The sequence below is a fragment of the Dipodomys merriami genome, unplaced genomic scaffold (genome assembly GCF_024711535.1).
Source record: "Dipodomys merriami isolate MVZ:Mamm:240054 unplaced genomic scaffold, mDipMer1.0.p SCAF_41, whole genome shotgun sequence".
Taxonomy (NCBI): domain Eukaryota; kingdom Metazoa; phylum Chordata; class Mammalia; order Rodentia; family Heteromyidae; genus Dipodomys; species Dipodomys merriami.
Window position 1 is genome coordinate 11,419,358 of NW_027205715.1, and position 19,931 is coordinate 11,439,288.

The window sequence follows — 19,931 nt, forward strand, 5'->3', positions numbered from 1 at the left end:
CAGCCTCCTGAGTAGCTAAAATTACAGGCAAGAGCCACTGGCACCTGGCTGTTTGTTTTTTGTGGCAGTATCAGTATTTGAACTCAGAGCCTTGCACCAGATCCATTGGGTGGCACTCTACTACTTCTACTACTTAAGCCACATCTCCAGTCCAGCTTTTTGTCGCATATTTTGGAGATGGAGTCTCTTGGACTTTCCTACCCAGGCTGGCTTTGAATCATAACCCTCCAGATCTCAGCCTCCTCGGTAGTAGGATTATAAGTGTAAGCTATTGGCATTTGGCTCCATACCATCCTTTCTTGGGAGCCTTTCATACCCAGTCATCAGCTTGCTGACTCAGCCCAATAGGATAGGAATAAGGCTCTTACCCAAGGATTCTACCACCCATTGTGGGCAAGAGGCTTAACAATTGAGACCCCTCCTGCAGGGCTGGATAGGGACAGGCCGAAGATAGTCAGGGTTTTTGCTATACTTAGTGTAGAACGTGCCCAGTAGGAGAGTAGGGGTCAGGATATCATCTGCCATCTCTGCTTCCTAGAAGGGCACTGGCCCATCTGCTCTCCTGGGCCCACCTCTACAAGGCCCAAGTCTTACAAATGGTGCAAGGCTAGTGACCTGGTTTATCTCAACCAGGAGTTCCTTTGGCTTATGCAGAACACTATAGTCAGGACCAGATTCCAATTCCTTCCAAACACAGTTACTTCCCAAACCTCAGGTCTTCTCACCTCCAAACCAAAAACATAGAGGAAATCCTCATCCCTCAGTTAAATGGGCTCATCATAAAGAGGAGGTAACTAAAGATACAAAAGTCATCCTTGGGGGCCGGGTGCTGGCAGCTCACAACTATAATCCTAGCTACTCAGGAGGCTGAGATCTGAGAATCATGGTTTGAAGCCAGCCTGGGCAGAAAAGTTTGTGATACTCTGATCTCCAGTAAACTAGTCATAAAATCCTGAAGTGGTGCTATGGCTCAAATGGTAGTGTGCTAGAGTTGAGCAAAAAGAAGCTCAGAGACACTGTCCCTGCTTAGGCCATGAGTTCAAGCCCTATTATTGGAAAAAAAAAATTGGGCTGGGAATATAGCTTAGTGGTAGAGTGCTTGCCTAGCATGCATGAAGACCTGAGTTCAATTCCTCAGTACCACATAAACAGAAAAAGCCAGAAGTGGTGCTGTAGCTCAAGTAGTAGAGTGGTAGAGTGCTAGCCTTGAGAAAAAGAAGCTCAGGGACAGTGCATAGGCCCTGAGTTCAAGTCCCAGGACTGGCTAAATAAATAAATAAATAAAGCAGGAAGTAGAGGTGTGGCTCAAGTGGCAGATTGCCAGCCAGCCATGAGCCAAAAAATCAAAATTGAGAGAGAGTGAGAAACCTGGAATACAAACCCCAGTACCATTGCAAAAAAAGGGGAACGGGAAGGGGAAGGAGAAGGGGAAACAATAACTAGAGGAAGGGAGGAAACAATAACTAGAGTATGGGACAGGAAAAAGTCAGGAAAGCTCTGCAAGCTCCTATCATACATATACATCCCCCCACCTGATTCTCAAGGAACTCAGAGGCTTCCAGAAGGTTCTGCCAGTGGAGCCATGGCCAAGACAATGAGGGGCAGAAGTTTGTCACCTGTTCTAGTCTCATAGCCCCTAGAGACAACCAGGTTCCTGGTTACCCTGCCTGAAGGGATGTTATTTCACACCTGTCATGGGAACCCCACAAATCTTTCTCCCGGCATTATGCCTTGATCTTAGACAAGTTACCTGATGCCCTGTCAGTTTTCTCATCTGAAAAATGAAGTTGAGTGGGCGAAGCTAAACTTAGGGAGTCAGGAGGCTGGTTTAAGGACAGTAGGCAGGGTCCTTAAAAAAAAAAAAAAAAGTGACAGACAATAGTGGCTCACCCCTGTAATCTTAAGTACTCAGGAGGCTGAGATCTGAGGATCGCAGTTGAAAGCCAGTCTGAGCAAGAAAGTCACGAGACTCTTATCTTCAATTAAACATCAAAAAGCTGGAAGTGGGGCTGGGAAGGTGGCTCAGTGGTAGAGTGCTTGCCTTGCATGCATGGGGCCCTGGGTTCGATTCCTCAGCACCACATAAAGCAGAAAAAGCCGGAAGTGGTGCTGTGGCTCAAGTGGTAGAGCACTAGCCTTGAGCTGAAGAGCTGAGGGACAGCGCCCAGGCCCAGAGTTCAGGCCCCACAACCAATAAAGAAAAAAAAAAAGGCTTGAAGTGGAGCTATCTATGGCTCAAGTGGTAGAGAACTAGCCTTGAGCAAAAAAGCTCAGGGAGAGCACCCAGGCCTTGAGTTCAAGCCCCCCAGTACAGACAAAAGAAAAAGAGAGAGAAAAAGAGAGAGGGGAGAGAGAGGGGAAGGAAGGAAGGAAAGAAGGAAAAGGAGGAAGGCAAAAACAATGAAATCTCCCTTATATAACTAATGTAACCTAAAAAAAAAAGGAAAATGAAGATGATAATAGCATTACCTCATAGCTTATTTTTTTCTCTTTTGAGATGGGGTTTTACTAGGCTGCCCAGGCTAGCCTCAGGAGACTCCTGGGCTCTATCAGTTCTCCTGCCTTGGCCTCCCAAGTTGCAGTGATTACAGGTGTGTGCCTCTGGGCCAGGCTTCCACCTCACAGCCCTGTGAGGATAACATTCGAGAAGCTGCGCCCACTCTAAGTGCAGTGCCTTACACAGTGACAACTGAGTACAGGCGACTGTTGTTCTCAGTTACTTCTGCGGACCTCCCTGGCCTCCTGCTCCCCTCAGGATCTCCACCTTCACCCACCCCTACAATCGTCCTTGAGCTCCAGGCATTCAGTGTCCATCCTTCATGCCCCCCACACCTGGTGAGCTCACCACTATGTGGGGAAATGACTGATTCCATGATATTCTGTCCGTCTGCCCAGATGTGGCCTGTCTGCTGACCTCAACTGGCTTACCTTGGCTGCTCTCCGGCGGGCACCTTCCCCACTCTCAGCCTCTTCATGCTCCTTGGCACCCTGGGTGAGGTTGGTGTAGCTGACAAGCTTGCCCAGAAGAGACGACACCTTTGGGCGAATGTCCAACTCCTCCTGTAAACAGAGCCACGGGGCAAGATGGCAATGGGCCAAGGCGGCGCCAGAATACCTGTGTTTAGCCAGCAGTCTGGCCTCTGGCCCCAAGCCAACGCCTAAGGCAGGTCTGGGCCTGATCCCAGCTCTTGCCTGGGGAAGGCCAGGACAGCCAACTGGGCAGGTGTGGGCACCACACCTCAGCACCTGGCACTCAAAGGCCCCAGCCCAGCGGCTGCTTCTCTCAGCCCCACCCTGACTGTAAGCAGTGCCAGCCCATTTGTGAAAATCACCCGCCTCAGGGAAAAGGAGAAGGCAGGCATGGCTGGCAGATCACAGGCTTCATCCTGACTGCTCTGCTTGGCCACTTCCCAGCTATGGCTGAACCTCTGGGCTTAACATCTAACCTCTCAAGTCTACACAGAATACCCTAGCCACCTCAGTGTGAGCGGGACAAAGGACGTCTCATCTTCCCACCCAGATGCTCACCTTCCTGGATGGTCTTCCTCTAGGCACTTGCTCCTGTGAATAACTCACCTCGACCCCCATGTCAGGAGGCTGGCCCCCCAGCCCGTCCTCTGGTAAGGACAGGTCAAAGACTACAGTGCAGAACTCTGCTGCTCCCACAGACCAGGAAGCCTCTCGGGGTTCAGGACCCCCACCCCTCACTCAGTCAAGGCTTTTCCTGCCCCTGTAGTTTTCACAGTGTCCTGCCTCTACCTGCTTCTTGCCCATATTTAGCATTTTACCTGGAAGCTCCTTTTTGACCTTCTACACAGAAAGGTAGGTTAGGAGTAAAGAGTCAAGATCAAAGCCCTTTGGGCATGTGGAAATTGGGAAACCCACATTATATAGTCATAGGGTAGATGGATGTGTGAGTCAGAGTTTAGGAGTCCAACCCATGCCCTCAATCCAGCTCTCACTGCTCAGCCTGACAAAACTCAAGTTAAGAAGCTGAAGTTCGGGACCCTTCTCAGAAAGGGGTCACTGAAGCTGTAGAGAGTGGGCACAGATACAAGGTGGGAGGACCAGACCTTGGTGAAGTAGAAGGGGACATACGTGGAAGAGCCAATTGGGAAAGCAAGGAAGAATCTGTAGGAGTGAACAGAACCTTGGCCTGGAAGGAAGCCCTAAGAATGGACATAAAAGAGGAAACTAAGAAGTAAGGGGCAGTTGGGTGCCGGTGGCTCACATCTGTAATCCTAGCTACTCAGGAGGCTGAGATCTGAGGATCACAGTTCAAAGCCAGCCCAGGCAGAAATGTCTGTGAGACTCTTATCTCCAACTAACCACCAGAAAACAGGAAGTGGTGCTGTGATTCAAGTGGTAGAGTGCTCACCTTGAGCTGAAGAGCTGAGGGACAGCGCCCAGGCCCAGAGTTCAATCCCCATAACCGACCAAAAAAAAAAAAAAAAGGTAAGGGGTTACAAGGGAGATGAATAGACCTGGAGATGGCAGTGGGAATGGCATTGTGAGTGGTCCCTAGGAAAGCTGCTTCAGTTGGAAATAGAACCACAGCCTAGCTCCTAAGGAGCCAGAGAGTAGAGGATACACTTTTCTAGCCCAGAGGCCCCCGCCTGCCCAACCTGTGGCCCAGAATGGTTCATTAGCTACCTCAAATAGTGCCAAGTTCCTGTCATAGTAGTCACTTCCTCTGGAGGCCTCCAAGGGGCAAAGGAAAGGGCTGCTTTCTCTGTGGTTACTCTGTCCTATGGGGAGAGAGAAAGAATCAGTTAGGTGCTGCCTCCTCCACCCTCAGCCCACAGGTCTTTCAGAAGGCCAGTCCCCAAAACATCTTCCCAGTAAATCTTTAGATGCCGCACTGTTAAAAGGCTGGACCTCAGTTTCCCTATCACATCCTAACAACCTCCTTGACGACCAGAGTTAAAGTGGGAGCAACCAGCAATAAAACCCTAGCGCATCAATCCTTGTAGTAGAGGACAAGTGCATGAAAGCCCCAAATATACTAATATACAGCACACAGGCATGAGGATCAGAACCTGCCAAAGGCCTCAGCCCTGACCTATCTGGAGCATACAGCATGCCAAGGGCTGCATGTCCTCAGGTACTGCCCAAGTGCTCTTCCAGATAGCGTGAAGACACATTCATGAAGACAGACAGCCTTTGGCTGCCATTGCTGGCAGGGGACCTACTAGCTACCCCAGTATGTACTTTGCAGGGTGCCCTAAAGGACAGTCCAGAGCATGCTGGGAAGTGAAGTTGACCTGGTATCTTACAAAGAGCTGAAGCCAGTGTAAGGAACTTTCTAGGGTTCTCTACAAAATCCAGGCCAGGTACCAGAGGCTCATGCCTGTAACCTTAGCAACTCAGGAGGCTGAGATCTGAGGACTGTAGTTTGAAGCCAGGCAGGGCAGGAAACACCATGAGATTTTTTATCTTCAACTAATCACCAAAATCCTAGAAATAGAGCTGTAGTTCAAGTGATAAAGCACTAAGCTTGAGCAAAAAAAGTTCAGGAACAGAGCTCAGGCCCTGAAGTTCAAGCACCAGGACTGGTATGTGCACGCGTGCGCGCGAGCGCACACGCACACACGTGCGCACACACACATACACAATATCCAGGCTGCAGGGTGGGTGTTGGATTGAGCAAAGAGGCCAAAATACAGAACAGACTGCACATGAGGATCATCTACTGGCCTCAGTCCCCAGATTCAAGAGGTTTTCTGTAGAATACCTGCCTGTCAAGTTAGTAAGAATGCATCTCAGCTCCTAGAAAACCTGACAGAAATGTGCCAATGGACTTTTTTTTTTGGGGGGGGGGGTCCATCGTGGGGCCTGAACTCTGGGCCTGGGCGCTGTCCCTCAGCTCTTCAGCTCAAGGCTAGCGCTCTACCACTTGAGCCACAGAGCCACTTCCGGCTTTTTTCTTTTTGCTTATGTGGTGCTGGGGAATCGAACCCAGGGCCTCAGGCATGCAAGGCAAGCGCTCCACCACTGAGCCAACTTCCCAGCCCCTGACTTTTTTTTTTTTTTGCCGGTCATGGGGCCTGAACTCTGGGCCTGGGCGCTGTCCCTCAGCTCTTCAGCTCAAGGCTAGTGCTCTACCACTGGAGCCACAGCGCCACTTCCGGCTTTTTCTGTTTATGTGGTGCTGAGGAATCGAACCCAGGGCCTCATGCTTGCAAGGCATGCACTCGACCGCTGAGCTACCTTCCCAGCCAGACTTTTTTTTTTTTTAAGCCTACCCCAACTTCCCCAGTTTGACTGCTGGAATGACAGCAGTCTGGCTGGGACATTTGTCACCCCAATGATCCCTATGTTCAATGTGTCTCATCTAACAGCTGCACAGGTGTCCCTCCCTCCCTCATGCACTGCTCCTGAAGCTGCACACTCGGTGGAAGAGGAAAAGCTTCACAGGTAGAGAGACAAGGTTATACCTGTAGCTGCAATTCGACTAGAGCCTCCACATAAGTTCTCAAGTTGCAAAGCTCAGCTGTGTTTTCTGGGTTCCTATTTATCTACACAGATTTTTCCAAAATCTGTTCCTTGTAAGCCCCAGTGGGTGATTTACCTGGCTTTCTACCAAGTGGGCAAAAGATGCCCAGCACTTTTTTTTTTGAAGGGTGTGCCAAATACCCCTATGCCCTTTAAGGCAGCTTGACAACTATAGCACTGGCTGGCAATCTCTCAGCAAATAGGAAGCAGACATAGGGTTCCAAGAAGGTAGAAAATGAGTTAATATGATGTCCAAAAATGGAAGTAACAATGGAAGTGTCATTACCAACCTAAACTAGTGGTGTGATTGGGTCAATCTTTTCTTTGTAAACAAGCCTAAAAGGGTCACAATTTAAGAGATGTTTGCGGCTCAGGATATCAACTGATGGCATCCTCTTAATGTCAGCACATGATTTAATCTGTCTTTTCCTAGCCCACAGCCAATTAGGAGGTATTTTTTAATTACTCAAGGACATCAACAGGTAAAATGTGGCCATAAGGATTTCCAGGGCAAACTCAGCTCTTCTTGCTTCTATCATGTAAAACAGCACATCCTGGGCTAGCTAAGGAGGCCAACCATCTTAGGTCCACATTTGGTGATTACAGGTACATCAATGCCACTGGTGCCAAGTCATCTTCAAATCCAGTGAAGCCTTCTAGTCCCTTAGGTATCCTGTGACGTCTGTCATAATCTTGCTGCTTATTCAGGATCAGGATAAGGAGTCACAAGAAAACTCTGAAAACCGTTACATTGCCCTTTAATTGAACCATTCTTCACTGAGAAGCCTCTGAAAAGTGTTTTTTGTTTGTTTTGTCGGTCATGGGGCTTGAACTTTGGGCCTATGCTGTCCCTGAGCTCTTCAGCTCAAGGCTAGCACTCTACTACTTGAGCCACAGTACCACTTCTGGTTTTCTGAGTGGTTTATTGGAGATAAGGGTCTCATGGACTTTTCCTGTCTGGGCTGGCTTTGAACTGTGATCCTCAGATCTCAGCCTTCTGAGTAGCTAGATTATAGGCATGAGCCACTAGCACCTGGCTGAAAAATGTTTTAAGGGCTGGGAAGGTGGCTCAGTGGTAGAGTGCTTGCCTTGCATGCCTGAGGCCCTGGGTTCAATTCCTCAGCACCACATAAGCAAAAAGAAAAAAGCCGGAAGTGGCGCTGTGGCTCAAGTGGTAGAAGGCTAGCCTTGAGCTGAAGAGCTGAGGGACAGCGCCCAGGCCCAGAGTTCAGGCCCCATGACCAGACCTAAAAAAAATAAATAAATAAAAATTAAAAAATAATAATAAATAAAAAAGTCCAGAAGTGGGGAGCTGTGGCTCCAAGTGGTAGAGCACTAGCCTTGAACAAAAGAACTCAGGGGGCTGGGAAGGTGGCTCAGTGGTAGAGCGCTTGCCTTGCATGCATGAGGCCCTGGGTTCGATTCCTCAGCACCACATAAGCAGAAAAAAAAAAAGCCGGAAGTGGTGCTGTGGCTCATGTGGTAGAGCACTAGCCTTGAGCTGAAGAGCTGAGGGACAGTGCCCAGGCCCAGAGTTAAGGCCCCACGACCGGACCCCCCCCAAAAAAAAAAAAAGCAAAAGAACTCAGAAACAGTACCCAGGCCGAGTTCAAGTCCACAACTGACAAAAAAAAAGTCTTAGATTCTTTACTCTGTCCAAAAATGGCAGCTGTAAGAGCTGAGGGTGATACTTAAGTAGGAAAAAAAAAAAAAAAAAAACCTGCCCAGCAAGTTCAAGGCCCTGAGTTAAAGTTGAAACATTCCATATCACCACAAAAGAGAAATTCACATCTGTAATCCTAGCTACTCAAGAGGCTGAGATCTGAGGATCATGGTTTGAAGCCAGCCCAGGCCAGGAAATCTGTGACTCTTAAACCACTAAAAAAGCTGGACGCCACTCAAGTGACCACCAAAAAAGCTGGAAGTGGAGATGTGGCTCAAGTAATAGAATGCTAACCTTGAGCAAACTAGCTCAGGGACAGTGTCCAGGCTCAAAGTTCAAAACCCAGGATGAGAGAAAGAGTGAGAGGAGAGGAGAGGGGAGAAAGAAGGGGGAAAAAGAGGAAGAGGGAGAAAGGGAGAGGGAACAGAAGTGGGAGAGGGAGAGGGAGGGAGAGGGAATCTCAGCCTCCTGAGTAGCTAGGGTTATAAGCAGCCTCAGCTGCATATTTATTTTCATCCTTTTGTGGAAGTAAGTTGAAATAAATTATAAATTATTCTATACTCAAGCACGATAGCCGCACTTCCACCAATTACTGCACTAGTAATTGCACTAGTATCCAGAAACTGTAACACTCAGCTGCCCTCAAAATGGATGACTTGACCTACTCCTTATCATAAAATCCCTCATTCCAAGGTGGCTCAGAGTCCCTTCAAGAGTTGCCCCTAGTACCTAAAGCAACATTTCAGTAAATCTCTTTTAGTAACAAGGACAGTAGGGCTCACTTTCAAGGTCATAGTCAACCAGTAAGGAGGGCCATACCTGGGTCCAGGGTCCACCAAAGCTGGGTGGGGGCTATTGGGTGGGGACTGTTCCTATTCTGAACCCTAGTCCTTCCAGCGTGTATCCCAGAATTCAGCACAGAAGTATGGCCAGGGTATGCACACCTCAGTCTCTGGTTGTTCAGATGGCAAGTGGCTTTGCTTGAATTCCTGGCCCTTCCCTGTGTTACCAGGGAAACCTGCTTAACCTTTCTGTGCTGCTTTGTCACCTTCTATGAAGAAGTTCGCAACCCTGTCCAGCTGCCCAGATACATTAGGAAAGGGAGACTAGCCAGTCTCCAACACAAAGCAGGCACTCCTTGCAGCTCCCCAAAGCCATATTCTGAATAAGCAGTCTATGGCACTGAGGGAATGTGAGTGAGTGTGAGCAGTGTCTCGTGTGTGTACTGCCCTTAGCTTCAAGCTGCCTGAACAGTACTGGCCTCAGCTATTCCAAAAATTCCAGGGCAGGTTTGGGCTTGCCTACTAGGCTCAAGCTGCTCAAACATTTCCTGAGACCCCCCCAGAGAACCTGATACACAGATGTATCCTACAAGCAGCTGTGAATACACCAGTGGTAGGAATGGAGCCAGGTGACTCTCTTGATTCTTGTGTATAAGACATTTGCCTGAAGTGTCCTTCTAGAACCTCACCATTCCTGGCCTACAGGCCAGCTGAACAAGCAGGCCCATGGATGCCCCTCCAAGCAGAGGGGATGGACCTCTTCGAGGATAAAGTGGGCCCCAGGAGCTAGACCTGAGGCTGAGTAGTTTTGTGCCCTCTCACCCTTTGCAGTCCCCACCAAGAAGAGCCCAAATCACTCACCATGGTGTAGGATGTCCCCCATCCTGCAGACACAGCCAAGGTCTGGCTGGAAAGGAGTAAGAGGAGAAAGAAAAGGTAGGGAGAAGTGGGAGGAGCTAGCATAGAGGGATCAAGCAGGACTCAGCTAGCGTCCAACAGCACCAAATCCCTCCTGTCACTCTATAAGAGGCCAAGGCGGGGCCAGAGGCTGGCCTTAGCTCTGCTTACTCATTGGTCCAGCCTGATTCTAGGGATGCAGCCCAATCCAGCTGAGGAGAATAGACATCCTCGCAGGCCTACAAGAGGTGGGATGGTAGCTTCTACTCTGACACCTTGAACAAGGCTAGAGGCGGATAAGGGAATGGGGGTGGGGATGAGGAGGCACTCACATGCTGCCAAGCCCGAGAAACTTCCATGCCATGCCACTGTCCTGTGTCCCATCCACACATGGCAGTCCGGTGATAGAAACACACAACCACTGACCCATAGGAGGAGTGGGCAGCCTCAGTCATCTCACTATCCCAGATCAGAGGTCAATATTGCATCACCATGGGGCTGGGAAGGTGGCTCATTGGTAGAGTGCTTGCCCTGCATGCATGAGGCTCTGGGTTCAATTCCTCAGCACCACATAATCAGAGAAAGCCAGAAGTGGTGCTGTGGCTCAAGTGGTAGGCCCCACAACCGATTTAAAAAAAAAAAAATCGCATCACCTGACACATTTCCTACATGTCTCCATTACTCTCTTGTTTCTTTCTTCCTTTCTTCCTTTCTTTCATTGTTGTTGTTGTTGGTCATGGGACCTGAACTCTGGACCTGGGCACTGACCCTCAGCTCTTCAGCTCAAGGCGAGCACTCTACCACTTGAGCCATAGCACCACTTCTGGATTTTTCTGCTTATGTGGTACTGAGGAATTGAACCCAGGGCCTCAGGCATGCAAGGCAAACACTCTACCACTGAGCCACCTTCCCAGCCCCTTTTTTTTCTTTTTTGGTATTGAGGACTGAACCTAGGACATTGCACTTGCTAGGCAAGCGCTTTGCCAATGAGCCACATCCCTACATGTCTCCATTACTGTCAGTCCCATATGTCACTGGCATTTGTCATCGGTCATATCACCATCTTCCTTACTGAAAAATCTCCAGGAAAGTGACTGTGAGGATGCCCTATCTGGACCTTTGATCCCCTCAGCTACATAGTTGCACTGATACACACACAGACACATGTTCCCAGCACTGTCACACTCCAAGCTGGGCACCGGTGTGTATAGCCCAGGGGAATAGGGAGCCATGTGGGATAGGCAATGGAGAAAGGGGCTTCCAGGGAGGTGCGCACCTATAAGAAGGGAGGAAGGGATCATTGCCAGGCCCGGTCCTAACAACTAGGTGAAGAACTAAGGCACTACCACAGAGCACAAGGGGCTTGTAGCTAATCTGGAGGCTGAATTCTGGAGGATCCCATTTGGAAGCCAGTAGGGGTATTGAAGTCTGTGAGACTCCATCTCTAGAATAACCAGCAAAAAGTTGGACTGGGAGTGTAGTTCAAACGATAAATGTGCCCATCAAGCAAATGAGAGGCTCTAAATTCAAATCCTAATACCAGGATCAAGAGAAAAGAAAAGAAGAAAGAATGAATTAAGATGCCAAAAGTGGGGGGAATAAAGGAGAAGGATGGAGGGGGCTGGTGGATGAGGCGCTGTGTACATATGTGTGGAGTATCAGGGTTAAACTCTCTAGTACAACTAATGTATGCTAGTAAAAAGTGTGATGTGCGTGCGTGTGTGTACTTTTAAAGAATTAAGGCGCCGGAATATCACATCCGGGTTTGAATCCCACCAGAGGAAAGTTACATAACCACCTCCCCTTCATTCCTTCCTGAGTGCGAGTAACAGCATCTCTCCCGAGAGGGAGGTTAGAAAGGATTAAACGAGTTGATTCACGTAAAGTGCCTCGACAAGCCTGGCCCCGTGCGACTGCTCCCCAGATGTCCACTGAACCTACACATCCACAACCGGGGGGGGCGGGCTCCCGCGATGGGCGCACCCCTTTCCCTCCTGCCGGGCCAGGGGCGGGGGGCAGGGGGTGGAAAGCCTCCCCAAAGGGAAGATGAAGCCACAAGAGGATGGAGGAGAAGGCGCCGCGGCTGCGGTCTCGGGCTCCCGACTCCTGCCAGGCAGCCGGCTGGCTGGCTTCCCCGGGCGGCCACGTCTGCAGCCCCCGCCCGCAGCCCGCAGGGGAGGAGCTGGGGCGAGCAGAGCGGCCCAGCCCCGGCGCCCGGGCTCCCCGGGGCCCTGGGGAAACCCGTGGTGCACGCGCCGGGCGGGGAACAGCGGGCGGCGCAGAGCGTGGAAGAAAGTTGAGCCCGCACCGACGTGTGCGCGCCAGGTCGGGCCGTGCGTGCGGCAGTGGGTCCCGGGAGGGATGCGCCCTCCCCACCCGCCCCGCCGGGCCCAGACCCCCCCCCCCGCGCCGGGCCCGCCCTCACCGTCCGAGTCCTCCCGCTCGGCGCGCTCCCCGTAGTCCACCCAGCTGAGCCCCTCGAGGTTGTCATAGTCGCCACGCTGCGGCCCATCCACCGGCACCACGGTGAAGTGCGGCATCGCGCGCGCCCGCTCGCCGTCCCGGCCGCTCGCCGGCTGTGCCCGCAGCCCGGGGTCGGAGCGCCCCGCCCGCTCGCATTCCTCCCCGCTGCGCTCACTTCCTCCGCCCGCCCCCCGGGCCGCCCCTCGGGGGCGGGGAGCAGGAGGGGCTCCGGCCGGATCCTCCCCGAGAGGGATCTGCCGTCCAGAGGACCCCCTAAAAGCCGGAGAAGTCCCCGAAGTGAGAAGAGACCCCTTAAAGGAGGCCCTGCGACTGGGCCTGTTCCTGTGTGACGGTCGGGTGAGGGACTGCCCTCTCTGAGCTCCAGATGCATCACTTCTTGACACTGGGGCATGGGGGTGCATGGAGTGGGGGTGAATGGGCTCGGATCTCTGGACCTAGTAAGCCCTGGGATGCCTGTAGTTACTTCCTGAGAGAGAGGGTGGGCAGGACTGACCCAGGACCATCGCGGCTAACCTCCGTCTGGCCCAAAGTCACCACAAGATACACTTTCCTCACTTTCACCCGGCGTCTGAGCGACGGTAGAGCGAAGCCGGACGGTGGTGCCACGCCTGCCCAGCTCCGGGTGTCTGCAGCCTCCCTGGTTGGAGGCGGCTGCAAGCCGTAGGCCCTTCCAGGGAGGCTACTGCCTCCCCTGTCCGCGTTCACCACGTCGGGGCAGAACACTGGGTGATAAGACAAGGTTTTTCATTTTAATTCTTTTTGTTTTCTGCCCCCAGAAGGTTCCTTTATCAGAGCCATTTACTTATTTGTTCCCAAGTTCTTTCACCAGCTTCAGATAACATCCTGTAGACTTTAGCATCTTTATCTTTCTGCACCGTCCTTTCTCTCTCAGTCCTTTATCAGAAAACCCCAGAGAGCCATCTTACTTGTCTTTCTCCATTCTCCCTTTCCTGCCTTTACAACTTGGACGGAGCCTCAGGCTCCATGCTGGAACCGCCTCCACCTCCTCGCTTCCAGCTCTGGGAAGAGAGCTGTCAGCTCTGTCAGCCAGCTCACAGTTAGGTAACCCCAACCAACTGCTACCCGACCCCTCCTCCAGCAGCCAGGGTTGCTGCCACCAGTCAGCCTGACTTCCTGCTCCTCGCACCACCTTCAGCTGCCCTCCAACCCGCCTCTCCCCTGCTCACTGTCCTCCCATGTGGGCCAGGGGAGGAGCCCCCTCCTCTGAAGAGAAAGCCTTGGTTTCCTCCTAGTGGTCTTGGCTCCATCATGGCTCTTTCGGCACCTGGTCCTTGGCTGCAGGACCCATTCTAACGAAGAGCACCACAAAGAAGAAAGGACACACGTGTGGTTCCATGCCTCAAATATTTATTCTAACCATATTCTGCAGTCTGGATACCTGTGGACTTGCCACAGTGACTTCTGGAGAGACTGACCGTCACCAGAGACAGAGGATGAGGACTGGGGAGATAACAGCAGCCACAAGGCCTGGAATGGGGCCCCGTGGGCACTTGGAGGATTTCCAGAGGTCCTGATTGAATGGCCCCTTGGTCACCTTCAGGTGCGAACCCTGGTGCTTATTGGGCAATGGAGGCTGGAGGTGGGAGTGGCAGGTGCTGCTGAGATGCCTGTCTGGAATCTGGGCCTCCACAGGGCTCTTCCCACTGCTTTCATCTCTCACCTGGAAGTGAGAGTCAGCAGTGAGACACACCACAGCTACCCCTGTCTGCTCAAACCATTGAACCAATCATCCTTTGTGCCAGCCCTGTGTACCTGCTCCACTTGTCTGAAGACCCGCAGCAGATTTCCTCGAAGGACTCCTTGAAGCTCTTCCTCACTCCAGCCCCGACGCAGCAACTCCTCTATCAGCACTGGGTATGTAGACACGTCCTCCAACCCCTGAGGGAACCTGTGTGGCCACACCAGGCAAGTGTGGGACCTTGGCCCTGATCCTCATCTAGGGCCTCCTGCCTAGCAACAATGCATTTGACTTAAATTGAAGGTCAGTGTCCACCTGGGAAGCGCTTTAAGGACTAGCAGATGGCCAGTCCACAGCAGATCTGCTGGGCTGGGAGAAGTGCATGAATTGAGCTCCCTTGGGGAGGGGAGTACTTGAGCGAGTGTGCTGACTTGGGTCCACTATGCCACAGAAATGACAGAGAAAACCCAGGAAATAGGACCTGGGCAGGTGCGCTGCAAGATCAGAGCCTGTGGTCAAGGCCTAACTGATGGGAAAACGCTGGGATGGGTAACTAAGACTGAAAGAACCTTTGCTGATGGGGCTGGGAAGGTGGCTCAGTGGTAGAGCGCTTGCCTTGCATGCATGAGGCCCGGGGTTCGATTCTTCAGCACCACATAAGCAAAAAGCAAAAAGCCGGAAGTGGCGCTGTGGCTCAAGTGGTAGAGTGCTAGCCTTGAGCTGAAGAGCTGAGGGACAGCACCCAGGCCCAGAGTTCTAGAGCTGAGGGACAGCACCCAGGCCCAGAGTTCTGGCCCCATGACCGGACCCCCCCCGCCCCACCCCCAAAAAAAGAATCTTTGCTGAACCTCAGCCAAGATGAGTCCCTGTGGGAAACACTTACCGGCCAGATCCATCATAATTTCCACCAATCCCAATGAATTCGGATCCAATGACCGCCCTGATGTGGTCAAAATGATCTAGAAGATGGAGGTTGATGGTAGACAGCACAAGGCTTGGAATCAGACCCTAGCTGGAGCCAGTGTCTAAGACCTAGCACTAGACCATGCCAGCTGACTCCGCAGGGACTCAAGTCCTAAAGTAGCTAAGATAGAATACTGGGGCTGAACCTGCATCCAGAGCATCTCTGCCTGTCTGGCCCAGAGATGTGGGGAATGAGAAAGGTTCAAGGAGTAGGAGGGAAAACAAAAACCCAGAGGCAGAGAAGAAAGAACACACACTTGGTTCCTTTGAGAGGAAATGAAAAGCTGGGTCTGCTGCCCCAGGATTGTAGGGAGGTTTGCAGTTGCCCATATGTGCTGAACTACTGGAACTGTCCCCGAAGGTCCCAGTGACCAAAACCCAAGACAGAGCTAGGAAAAGAGCTGAGGTGGGGCTTACCTGCCACAGTAGACAGGTTGCTAAGCAGGTCACACTGCAGAATCCCCATCGACAGTGTCACCATCACGATGCCACCATTCTTCTTCTATAGGAATAAGACCCAAGGGCACTCAGGTCAGCCTTTCTGGCCTGCCAGTGCGCCTTGCTGTGGCAACCCTAACAGGACAGGAATTTCATGCTGGCTTCATAGACTGGATGAGGCTTCCTTACTGGGTTTGTGGGTCTCTGATGAAACTGATTTGACCTTCAGTTTTAGAGACAGAAGAGCGTTCAAGCATGTGTGAGACCTGAACTAGCAACTTTCTTTGTTCGGGGTCAAGAATCTTTTTTTTTTTTTTTTTTTTTTTTTTTTTTGTCAATTGTGGAGCTTGAACTCAGGGCCTGGTTGCTGTCCCTGAGCTCTTTTGCTGTAAGCTAGTGCTCTACCACTTTGAGCCACAGCTCTACTTCTGGTTTTCTGGTGGTTAAGTACAGATAAAAGTCTCATAGGCTTTCCTGCCCAAATTGGCTTTAAATCACGATCCTCAGATCTCAGCCTCCTGAGTAGCTAGGATTATAGGTATGAGCCACCAGTGCCCAACCCAAGAATTTTTTTGGGGGGGGGGTCCGGTCGTGGGGACTGAACTCTGGGCCTGGGTGCTGTCCCTCAGCTCTTCAGTTCAAGGCTAGCACTCTACCACTTGAGCCACAGCACCACTTCCGGCTTTTTTCTTTTTGCTTATGTGGTGCTGAGGAATCAAACCCAGGGCCTCAGGCATGCGAGGCAAGCACTCTACCACTGAGCCACCTTCCCAGCCCTAACCCAAGAATTTTTTAATGAGGCATATCTAACCTTGGATTTGAGATATGCGGTAGCTACTTACCAGAAGCTGCAGGATATCATCAGGAACATTCAGTGTATTGTTGCACACAGCTCTGGCAGCTGAGTGGGAGAAGATCACAGGAGCCTGTGACACCTCCAGGGTCCGCCTCACTAAGGTGTCCGAGGCATAGGACAAATCTATCATCATTCCCAAACGGTTCATTTCCTCCACCACTTTCTGCAGGGACAATTTTATTTTTGGAGGGGTAATGGACGTCAGGGGGCTCAGGTGTATGTTCATAACTATAGTGAACAGGTGGGGTTGCGTATGGAACAGACGTCCTCACCTCACCAAAGTTTGTCAACCCGCTGACATTGGTATACAAGTGGTGTCTGAATTTGGTAGAACTCTCCGCCCTGCAAGACAGCCAGGAGAGGACAATGTAGCTGGCCGCACCTTGGTCATCAGTGACTTGGCCCCCTGTCCATCCATCTCACCTCTAAAACAGGTGAGGATCCAGTGATAGCTATCAGGGTATATATAGAGAGTGTCCAGCCTCCCTCTGTGGATCCCACTTAATTCTCAGCTCACTGGTCAGGCCCAGCCCAGAGAAGGCAGTTTCCCTGCTACACTGTCTGCCATTCTATCCTAGATGGTACTGAACTCACCAGGGTGTGCTGCAGGTGAAGGTGAGCATCAGGTAGCGTACTCCCAGCAGATAGAAACTTCGAAGCACAGAGAGGCTGCTATCCAGTGAGTGACCACCCTCCACACCAATAAGGCAGGCCAGCTTTTGAGTACTGTTCAGACCTGAAGAGGGTGGACAATCAAGTGGTCAGAGAGCCCAGCAACAGAACTCATGAATGAACCCTGGACTATCTCCTCAGCCAGCATCTCACCTTCTGCGGTGGTCACAAGCTCCAGCTCAGAATAGGCAGCACACATGCGGCGAATGAGGTCAATCTGCTCCAGAGTGAGGCGCACAGCATCCCGGTCCTGGGTCTCGCATGGCACATAGGCTGACCAGAACTAGAGATAGGTCAAGAGGTTCAGAATATAGTTTAGGTAGTGTCCAATCCTGTAGCTCTGCCACTCCTGACTTACCCCCACAGCAACCATTTGGATTAGTAGCCCCCAAATGAATATTGTATCACCCCATGATTTATTTATTTATTTTGTCGGTTGTGGGGCTTGAACTCTGGGCTTGGACACTGTCCCACAGCTCTTCAGCTCAAGGAGAGCACTCTACCGCTGGAGTCACAGGGCCACTTCCGGTTTTCTGGTGGTTAATTGAAAATAGAGTCTCATAGACTTTCCTGCCCAGTCTGGCTTTGAATCACGATCCTCAGATCTCAGCCTCCTGAGTAGCTAGGATTACAGGTGTGAGCCACAGGCACCGGCTTGAGTGATATATATATACATATATATATATATATATATCTCAGAGCATGGACTGAAATTTTTTTAATTTTTTGCTTAAGGCTGGCATTCTACCACTTGAGTCATAGCTCTACTTCTAGCTTTTTTGTTCGTTAATTGGAGATAAGAGTCTCATGGGTGTTTCTGCCTGGGATGGCTTTGAACCACGATCCTCAGATCTCAGGTTCCTGAGCAGGATTACAGGCATGAGTCCTCAGTGCAAACATGTAGGCAAACTAGACTCTAGACACATCTTGGACTACAGATTATAGTCATGCCCTTTGTGAATACCCAGGACAACCTAACATAACCTTTGTGGTTCTAGTCACTCCTATACTCACCAGGGATTTTCTGGTCATTTTCTATGTCTCCACAGAATCCCTGACATCCATGCAGCTCAACTGTCTGGATCACCAATGACCCCCCCCCCCCCCGCACACACTTCTGAATACCTCATGATGGCACACGGAATACCCCACGGTACCTCCCCCTTCACTTGGAGGTGGGCCTAGCCAGGTTTCTATGGTTCCCTCACCCCCACATCCATCTCCCATCATGCTGTGGTATCTAGGGTGTCTCTGTGGTACCTGAGCACCCACAAGGCCATCACTAAGCCTGTCCAGGTTGGTCTGACCCAGGCTGAAATTGTACAGATTCACATTCTGCAGCTTGTTCTGGAAAAACTGTCTCAGAAGCAAAGGCAGGTCGTTGTGCCTAGGGGTGTCAAGACAAAGAGTGGGAACGCGGCCGTGAGGAAAGGTCATATCAACACACCTGTGCCTCTCCTCCCCAACTCCACATGGTCATGCAGGCAATGTGCAGACCCCTGAGGCTGGGTTGGGGGGTGGGGAGTAGGTCCCATCAGCAATGAGGTAGTGGGGGGGGGCACCCATGGGTGGTATAGGGGATTCCTTGCTCACCCCTCACGCTGTGAACCCTCCCTGGCCCAGAGGTTCCATATGGTAGCCATTCACGCCACCCCGCCCTACTTGGCATCTACGAACCCGTCCACAAGCGGGAAGTCCTGCATCAGGGCCCGAGCACGCTCTCGTAGAGTGGGCGTGGGGGAGGTGCCCGTCAGGGTCGGGGCGCTAGAGGTGACCATCGTTGCCGGGGCACTGGAGGCGCCCATTGTGGCCAGGTCGCTGGGGATGCCCATCATGGTCGGGGCGCTGGAGCTGGCCAGCGGCATGGTGTGGACACGGGTTGCCGGGGGCGACGGCAGCAGCTGCAGGAGCAGGAACAAGAACAGGCCGTACCGCGGAGGCCGCCCGCCTAGCGCGAGAGGACCCCGGCGGCCAGCGGGCCGCATGCTGCGCAAGGACAGACAGACGGACACGGGTGACCGTCGCGAAGGCCTGAGAGGTGTAGGTGAAGGGCGGAGGGTAGTGGCAGGGTCTCGCCTGTGGATACTGGTGCCCCAGGACGAAGGCTTGCTCACAGCAGCTCACAGTGGCGCTACTTCGCTACCTCCACAACCGACGCGCGGGAACCTTCCACGCCGCAGAGCGCAGCCGCCAGGGGGCGTCACGGCTTCCCGCCCTCTCGTTGGACAGCGCCTCCCAGCGCCTGGCGGGAGTCGGTGCGCAGAGCGTGTCTATAAGCGGCGTGCGCGCACGCGCGTGGGGCGGTAGGCACCTCCCCCCATGTTCACCCCGCCCCCATCAGGCTCCTCCCATCCTCCCTCCTTCCCCCTCCCCCCACCTCAGCCCGGTCCCACCCTCTTTTCCTCATTGCTTTTGGCTCCTACCTACTTTGTTGTATCGCCCAGCCGGGATCCCTGTACCAACCACCGTGGGAGGAGGATAGTGGGGAGCAGGTGGTGGCCCCTTAATCTTCCTAGTTTCACTCACCAGCTAGTGTCAATTGGGTCGACGCTTGGTTGTTTTGCTGCCCAGGTGGGCAGGCAGGTTTCTGGATCTATTATCTTTTTTATCTTTATTATCTTTTACCTTAGTATCAACTTTGGGCCTTTCTAGACTGTGTATAAACAATTCCTTCCTCCACCCTCCCCCCCCCCCCCAGTACTGGGTTTTAACTCAAGTCCTCCATCAGCTCTACTGGCACGCAACAAATTGTTTGTTTGTTTGTTTGTTTGCTGTTTTTTTTACAATGCTGGGATTAAATCGAGGACTTCATTAGTGCTGAACAGTCTATCACTGAGGTACACTTTCACCTCCTTAGGTAAAAATAACTTCAATTTTATGCTGGACAGCAGTGGCTCAAGCCTATAATCCTAGTTACTCTGGAGCTGAGATCTGAGGATTGCAATTCAAAGCCAGCCCAAAGGCCCACACCTGTAATCCTAG

General features: G+C 51.8%; 2 protein-coding genes across 3 annotated transcripts in view; both read right to left on the reverse strand.

The window, feature by feature from the left end:
* LOC138807025 (solute carrier family 12 member 4) overlaps window positions 1-12,452 on the reverse strand; it is a 29,176-nt gene extending 16,724 nt beyond the window's left edge. Inside the window, exons 1-3 of one of the 2 annotated variants that reach the window (XM_069992587.1) lie at window positions 12,263-12,452; window positions 4,654-4,748; window positions 2,929-3,060 (exon numbers count right to left, since the gene is read on the reverse strand). In XM_069992587.1, the coding sequence (XP_069848688.1) occupies window positions 2,929-3,060; window positions 4,654-4,748; window positions 12,263-12,377 (342 nt within the window). In that variant the 5' untranslated portion in view covers window positions 12,378-12,452. The remainder of the gene's footprint in view (window positions 1-2,928; window positions 3,061-4,653; window positions 4,749-12,262) is intronic. The other variant, XM_069992588.1, reaches the window with a different exon arrangement.
* Window positions 12,453-13,672: 1,220 nt separating this feature from the next.
* On the reverse strand, window positions 13,673-19,166 carry LOC138807027 (dipeptidase 3-like). The gene is made up of 10 exons (XM_069992590.1): window positions 18,627-19,166; window positions 18,210-18,336; window positions 17,103-17,232; window positions 16,872-17,013; window positions 16,550-16,619; window positions 16,264-16,440; window positions 15,401-15,485; window positions 14,904-14,979; window positions 14,095-14,230; window positions 13,673-14,002 (listed from the first exon to the last, which is right to left on the reverse strand). Exons 1-10 carry the CDS (start codon window positions 18,932-18,934, stop codon window positions 13,760-13,762), a joined length of 1,494 nt encoding a protein of 497 aa, XP_069848691.1. The 5' UTR covers window positions 18,935-19,166; the 3' UTR covers window positions 13,673-13,759.
* Between the last annotated feature and the right edge of the window lie 765 nt (window positions 19,167-19,931).